Here is an 8,294-nt window from a genome sequence, read left to right as displayed (position 1 = left end):
AATGCTTTTAAGAAAGATAGGCTTGCGGTAGTACTTATGGACTTCTCACAGAAATCTTCAAAGCACAGCAAAATGAATATTATTTGATACAATGTGATAGAACATCAAAAATATTCTCCATTTTGTGGTTCTTCGAAATTATTTTGTGACAAGAATTGAAGGTTTTTGCGAGGAATCCATATACCACAACTCTATATGGGCTACATTCAAGCTAACTCTGTCCTAATCATTTATGTTATGTGTAAAAGTACTATTCAAAAAAAAATTAAAAGGGGAAATCTTTCTACTTAACATTTTTCTGTAAACGGCTATTTTATATGCTTCTGCGTTATCGACTTTTCCTTGTTTTTTTTTTTGTTTTTTTTTCTGTCTTGCTTGTTTTCTCTAGTCCTCGTCGTGTCCTAAAACCACCAAACAGTCTCGACAGAAACCAAATAAAAGCAATGTAAATTACACAGGAGCACATAAGGACAGATCAGTACTAAAAAAATAAGAAGAAAGGTTTCCCATTTGAATTTTTACTGGAATAGCACCACAATCTATTTATTTTAATGTAAAATGAAAATGGACAATCTTTCTCCGGAACTTCAATTTAGTACATGGCTGTTCTCAAGTGCTTCTGCAATATCGACTCTTTCTTTTTGTTCCTGTCACAACTGTTTTACCCAGTCGTCTCCCTATCCCAAAATCACCAAACAGTCGCGACAGAAACCAAGTGAAAGCCAAGTAATTTACACAAAACCACATAAGAACAGATCTGTACTAAAAACAATTAGAAGAAAAGTTACCCATTAGCATTTTCACTGGAATAGCACTATAAAGGTATTATTCAAATGTAAAATGAAAAGGGAAAATCTTTCTCCTGAAACTTTTTTTTAGTACATGACAATATTCATTTTTTTGATCCCCCCCTTACCCTTGATATAGGTCTGAAGCCTATCGACTTATTGTGACCAAGATCCCATTCAAATCAAACACTTAACAATTATACAAATGTCCTTAATAAAACTCTATCACTATCAGTTATATTCTAACGTCGTTACTGTTTAGAAACGCCACAATCTTTTTCAAGAGTCCTGGAAATGACAATAGTCATGCGTTTCAGTTTTATCGATTCGTTGTTTTTGTTCCTGTCACTATTTTTTTTCAGAACAACGGCTGTGACAGAAACCAACTAAAAGAAAAGTCGATTACAGAGAAGCACATGAGAGACGTAAGAACAGCTCTGTACTAAAAAAAAATGTTCAGGAGATAGATTTCTCCTTTTCATTTATCATTGTAAAAACACCATTAAGCTGATGCACTCTTCTTTACTACTTAACTTAAGAATAAGAAAATTATTCAAATGATAATTCATGACCATTCAAGCTTCGTTTAGACCACAAACATATCCTTAATATTCATTAATTTCCAAGCGACAAATAAATCTATTACATTTCTTAAGAAATTAGGGAAATTAAACTCCTGTGTTAAACCACAAATCTGAAGGCGTCGCAATAATTTCAAATGTTTATGCAAGTATAGAACTGAATATCCAATAGACAATTCTTATGTTTCTGTCCTCCCACTTTAAAAAAATTTCCGAATAGTCTCCTTGAAAATTGCTCAAAAATTAAGTTGAATAATTCACGAAGAAGAATGAAATATGCATAGAAATTGTATTTCAATTATTGTAATATAAAAGCATTTTTAGGATGCTGCAACCACAAAAATTCTCTAATTCCGAAATTAATTATGGCATGAATTAACATAAAAATGTATTTGCACATGAGAAACCTAAGAACAGCTCTGTACTTAAAAAATATTCAGGTGAAAGATTTCGCCTTTTCACTTTTCATTGAAATAGCACCATTGAGCGGGTGCACTCCGCTTTACTACTTAACATGACAATAAAAAAAATTATTCAAATGATAATCAAATTAATTATGCCATGAATTAACATAAAAATGTATTTGTCGCAAGAAAAAAAGGGCAAGTGAAAGATTTAACGTGGAAATGCGAGCGGAATTGTATGTGGAAATTTGGTGTGGGAAAAGTTTATGTTGGATGGCAAGAAAAACGGGTTCGTCGCTTGTTGGAGTCTTTCGTTTAATTGAGTCTAAAAAGTCCTCTCTAATTGCCCATAGACACACATATGAGCTGGTTTGGACTATTTCAGGGAATTTTCGATGGCAAATTCTTGCAAAATTGAGGCGACTGGCAAATATTTAGCAGTAAATTACACATGATTGCAATGCACCTCGACTCCTAAGAATGAAAAATATCTTTGGCGTACCGAAAAATATTAGAGACAATCTCCTTCTTAGCTACATAGTGTATAATTATAAATGAACTATGCTCGGCATATTTTAATGTTTGACTCTATGTTCAGTGTGCGGTATTACTGTGTAGAGAGATGGTGGCCCATTGCAAGGGAGAAAAGATCACTTAGAGCAATTTATGTTGTGATTGATGCAGATGTTTGGATTTTATTAGGTGCTGAAGCACCGGTGCAACTGTTTGCATAATCATTTTCATATCAAGAGAAGCACATCAGTGGCTATTTTTGAAGAATTTTCCTACCACTTACCATGGAAATAATTTGATGTGTTATGATCATTTTAGCAATATATAAATTACACTTTACACACTTAATTTATTAAATATTTATATTTTATGAGTTTATAAGGTTCTATAGTTGCTCCTTCCAACAAATCGTTTTTGCTAAATTACTGGATTGTATGACTTTTCACACACCATTTATTCTTCATGCACAAGTATTGCGCTTTTTCCTCTGTTTTTCTGATAGTTTTACGAATATCTGCTAATAAATAATACCACCTCACAAATAGATCATTTAATATCTGACACCACCACTTGTTTTTAGTCACTTTTGCCCACGCGTCTCAATCGCAACAAACTTCTTGTTACCGTTGACATTCGATAAGTTCAATTTACTACCACGAGCCAATGCATTTCCGTCCGACACTCATTTGCTCAAGAATTTATCCAATTAACAGTAGATTATTCAGTCAAATACCCAAGAAGCATTTAAATATTCAAAAAAAATTGTGCCCCTCTGTTCCAAAATATAAGAACTCCAATGAGTACGTTTATATACGATGGTTTAGATTGATTTTGTTTGTTAACATAGAACGGTTTGGATTAAGATTAATTTAAATTAAATTTGTGTACACAAATATAAAAATCAGATGACGATGCAAGTCGTCTCGAAATCGAATTAAACTGTCCCAAAAATTCGCCTCGCGGGAAACGAATATTTTAAGCTTTAAGCTGACTTAAAGCTGATTTAAGATTTTTTTAATTTCATTAGAAATTGAGGCCATTTGCATCGCTACATTTTATTGAGATTGAATTGTTTCAAAATCGAATTTTGGGACAATTCAGTCTCACTCTAAGTCGGCAAGCGAAACGGTTTCTTTAAGGACATTTATACCCCCGTAGTAGATTGAGACTGAATTGTCCCAAAATTATCTTTTGGGACTCTAAAGGCCTCTACACATTGGGAGCAATTTTCGTCAAACATTGCATTTTTGACAGAATTTTGACGTTTCCACTTACAGGACTGCATGCAAATTTTCTTCAAAAAAGCGATTTTTGACGAAAATTGCTCCCAATGTGTAGAGGCCTTAAGGCAGCAATCGAAATGGTTTCTTTGAAGCTATTTACACTGCCGAATTAGATTGAGATTTAGTTGTACTGGGATTGAATTTTGGGACAGTTCAGTCCCACTCTATGGCGGCAATTCAAACGGTTTCATTGAGGCCATTTACACCGCTGAACTAGATAGCGATTTAATTGTTCCGGAATTGAATTTTGGGGCAACACAGTCTCACTCTAAGGCAGCAATCTAAATGGTTTCTTTGAGGCTATTTACACCGCCGAAGTGGATTGATGTTTAGTAAAGGAATTGGATTTTGGGACAATTCAATCTCGCTCTAAAGCGATAATCCAAACGTTTTCATTGAGGCCATTTATGCCTTTGCGCTATATTGAGACTGAATTGCACCAAAATATAATTTTGGAACACTTTATTCTCAATCTAATGCGGCGGTGTAAATAGCTTTTTTGGCATTCAGTGTTAATTACTAAACTTACAGTTGAATTCAAATAAAAACAGTTTCAAATGGATTAAATTTTGGGACAAATTCAATATGAATGTTAGCTGAACATCTAAATGTAGACATTATAATAAAATGCTCGTAGCATATTCGGCCGTTGATTTGGTAAGGGTTATTACAGGTTAATAAATTGTTGTTAACCGGAAGATTAAAAAATTGCGAATCTTCCTAACATTCCACATATGATACAAAGTCTTTTGTGATAATTTTTCATTATTTACTGACTAAATCAAATAATTATACTGACCACATTGGTTCATTTGTATTTTGATTTGATCAATTTTGAAATTTTCAGAGGAATTCTAAGATTTTTTCGGTTAAATAATAAATCGTCCTAATTTTGCAAAGTGATGAATCGTTCACAATAGTTAGTAAAATCCTACACAGACTAATTTATACTGTCCCAAAATTTTACCATACAAGGAATGATATATTGACTATTTCTCGAAAAGTTATTGTACAATAATTAACTACAAGTTTGATGAACTGAATAAACTGAAGCAAAACCGGTTGCAAAAGTATTCAGAATATATTAAATTCACGCTCAGTAGTATGAAATGTCAATGAAGATCTGATGTTCAACAAATTCAACAGCTGTCCCAAAAATTGACTTCGAATACTGCAAACTTTTGGGACAGTCTGTAATTCCAATATTTCAGATTTTGTTCAAGCTTTAATGCCAAGAATATTTGGTATTCGAATGAATGAAATCGTTCTAAAATTTCGCTCCAAGCGAAGTGAATTTTTGGGACAACTTTTTAATAAGACTTAAGTAAGATTTGACATCTTAATTGCTTTTTTATTTTCTATTAATTTGTATTATTTGTTTAACATTTGCGCATTTTCTTTGTCATATAGCATGCACTATAGTTTTAATCCATAAATGTAAGTGTAAATATAAGATAAGCTGTCATTCTTTGTTGTTGTTGTGTGCTAGTGATAAACAAACAAGTTCAATTACGAAAAGACACAATTTTACTAAGAATACTAGAATTTTTGTCAAAGTATCAAGCTTAAAGCTTACTTCCGAACTGAAATAAATGCACGAAATTTTGAAAAAAAATTAATATGTTTAAATTTTGGGACAAGTTTGGTTCAATCAAAGTGGGTCATATAAACGTAGCCCAATGTATTTTTTTATAAAGGTGAATACATATGAGGAAGAGTGGTAGAATAATAGCGTTTTTATAAAAAATTTATAGAATTCTCTACGTGAAAATTATTTAGGGGAATGTGGGGCGCTTTTGAATTGAGGCACTCTTGAAATAGGCCTTTTTCTCCTATTTTTGAATAGAATTTAACTTTACCACAAACAAACTGTGTAATATGGTAATGTTCCATCCCATTATAGGCGAAAAAGTGCAATTTTAAGTGTGCCGCGATTCAAAGATACCCCACTTCCTCCTATCTCAAAGATTTTCAAATTGAAAATCCAGAATTAGTACATTTTGAAAAATACTACTGTTAGAAATACTGTTTTTAGAAAAAAGTCTTACAAGAGTGTTATAAGTCCTATGTAAGAATGTAATCAAATTGCCTACAATTTTGATTATGATTATTTTTCCAAGCTTTTCTTTCTAATAAACATTTTGTTGATTTACTATTAAAACCACAAATCAGTTGCACATTTTAGAATCGAAAGTACAAGTTCTATAACACAGTTTTAAAGTAACCTATAAAACGTTTTTATAGGAATTCCTAAAACGAAATCATTGAATTATTTTCACTCGTGTCGCGGATCTCTCGTTATGGGTTATCCCTTGAGAAATTCACATTTCTAATCGAATTTACACTCAAAAGGCGATATTATATCATTCTAATTCACTTATTACAAAACGTTTATTCATCTATTGAAAACTCTCATTATAGACTTTTAATAAGTCACTTTTGTTTTCCTAATCGTATCTAATTAGCTACTTGGGTACAACTTTCAAAGCGATGATGGGACTTTTGTGCTTGTCATGCAGTCAATCTCAAGCAAATGAGGCTGTAATTGGTGGTTTCTTCGCAGTAACATTGAACTGAATTGAATGTCAACGAGGCAATTAAAATCGTGCTAAAGTACACAATATGAAATAAAAAGAAAAACAGATCTCACGCACAAAAAGTAAATTAACAGAGTCACAAAAAACCACTTAGAAATTCTTCTTTTTTCTGAAATTAAGTAGCTAATCCGTAGATTGGCAGAAGAAATAACACTTCACATAAATCCATCCGCGATCACCAAAAGTGCTGGGAAGTCCATGAGGAGTCTTCGAGGGCAGCGTGACAAACACTTTGGCGACACAAGAGCAACTGATCAGTTTGTGCTAGGGAGCACGATCGTGGCCACTTTGAACAAAGATAGAGAAGGCCCGCGAAAGACGGAGGAAAAGTCTCGTGCCCGGTGCGCACAGCTCTGGGCTCACAGATAAACTGAGCTCTGGTGATCGTAGCGATCGCTCTCAGACTATTTCCCCAGTGTGGCTCCCATGAGATCTTCCTCAGAACGATCTCCGCGAGCATCAGCGATCGGACGGTGATCGCAATGGTGCTCAGGGTTATGAAGCTCTGTGTGGCAATCATAATTTCATTATCGGAATTATTGTTATTTGTCCAGATGGCTTTGGAGGAAAGTGGAGATCTTGGGGGCATTCTAGTTCCAATACATTTCTCTCCGCAGGTCACACATCTCACGATCAATTGCACTGATCACGCGCGATCTTCAGACGCGATCGGAAAATTTGCAATTTTGCAGGGTTATTAGGAAAAGTTGACGTAGCATTGTCAAGTTCTAAGGACATTTACTATTAATCCTTCTGTCTAGAAAAATTTCTTGATATACCTAGGGGAATGTAGGCATGGTTCGCACAGAGTGAACCTTCAAACGATGCGAATTTTCACTTTGTTTGCAAAGAGATGACCTACCATTTCTCATCTCGTTTCATGAGCTTAATAATTATCTATCTTATAGCTAAGACGTGACGAACTAGCTCCTTGCAAACAAAGAGAAAATTTGTATTGTTTGAAGGTTCACTCTGGGCGAACCATGCCAACATTCCTCTATTTTTCTGAATCAAATAAATGTCATTGGTGTGATTTATAAAAGATTTATTAGCTTGCAAAAGATATATTTTATTTGAATAAATGCTCGATATTTATTTGCTTTATTTGAACATTAATATCCAGGCTTTAATGTAATCTCATAAAAAGTAATGCTTAATAAAATAGATTTTTAAGTTGCAAACCGATGCATAATTAAGAGAGAGCTTGCAAATTTCGCACATACACTGTCTTCGAACACTTCTATTTTCCCATGTTCTTTTAGAACTTCCCATTTTTCAGAAAAAAAATGAGGATTCAGACTATCCATTAGGTGCGTAGGGGGAAGTGGGGCACCTTTGAAAGTGGGCACCTTTGAAATTGGGATTTTCTCCTATGTTTAAATGGAGCTGAGCCATATCACAATGTAATTTAGCTTCTCAATCTGTTTGTGCAGATCACGATGAGACTCAATTTTATTTAAAAAAATAGGGTGGAGTAACCACTTATCGCCACTTTTAGGAAAAAGTGAAATTAATTGTATTATAACTTTTGACCCCTTATTATCAGATAACTCAAATTTGACATAAATCTACTTAGATATATTGACTCTAGATTCGTCAAAACAATTGTCCTACAATTTAACGCGGGAGTACCTAAAAAAAAGGTTTTTATTAACAATGCAAAAAGAACCATTTCGTCGCCACTTTTTGCCACTCTTCGCCAGTTCTGTAACTACTATTCGGCATCCACTTGGAAAAGTTCAAACTCGATTATTTTGAGCAATAATATGTCAAGAATACATTCAGAATTTCTTTTTCCTCATGTTCACCTTATTAATATTTTTATTATTATTAAATGACTTTTCATCACTTTTATTTGAGAAATCAAATTGTAGGTCTATTGCAGAAAGTAAATAAAGCAGATTTGACAACTGAGAATGTATGAAGTAAAGTTATCGTCGCCTATTGAAAAGATATGGCGACAGGTGGTAAAATCAATTCCAGAATATTACCACTTTCCGCCATGGCTCATTTTTACTTAAAAATTATATAAAATTAAATATTAACTAACTAAATACAAGTTTTATGTATTCGCCGAGTGTAAATAAATGTTCAATAGGCAAATTACTTATTCAAAAATTAAATTTTA

At 33.4% G+C, this 8,294-nt stretch overlaps 1 protein-coding gene across 3 annotated transcripts in view; it reads right to left on the bottom strand.

The window, feature by feature from the left end:
• LOC129800410 (uncharacterized) overlaps positions 1–6,610 on the bottom strand; it is a 22,057-nt gene extending 15,447 nt beyond the window's left edge. Inside the window, exons 1-2 of one of the 3 annotated variants that reach the window (XM_055844762.1) lie at positions 6,224–6,610; positions 2,570–2,803 (exon numbers count right to left, since the gene is read on the bottom strand). In XM_055844762.1, coding sequence (XP_055700737.1) covers positions 2,570–2,599 — 30 coding nt within the window. In that variant the 5' untranslated portion in view covers positions 2,600–2,803; positions 6,224–6,610. Of the gene's footprint in view, positions 1–2,569; positions 2,804–6,219 lie in introns of all 3 variants that reach the window. The other 2 variants (XM_055844761.1, XM_055844760.1) reach the window with 2 other exon arrangements.
• Positions 6,611–8,294: the final 1,684 nt, after the last annotated feature.

The sequence above is a fragment of the Phlebotomus papatasi genome, chromosome 2, assembly GCF_024763615.1.
Source record: "Phlebotomus papatasi isolate M1 chromosome 2, Ppap_2.1, whole genome shotgun sequence".
Taxonomy (NCBI): Eukaryota; Metazoa; Arthropoda; class Insecta; order Diptera; family Psychodidae; genus Phlebotomus; species Phlebotomus papatasi.
The sequence above is the reverse complement of the archived record's forward strand: the minus strand, read 5'-3'. Positions and strand labels throughout refer to the sequence as shown.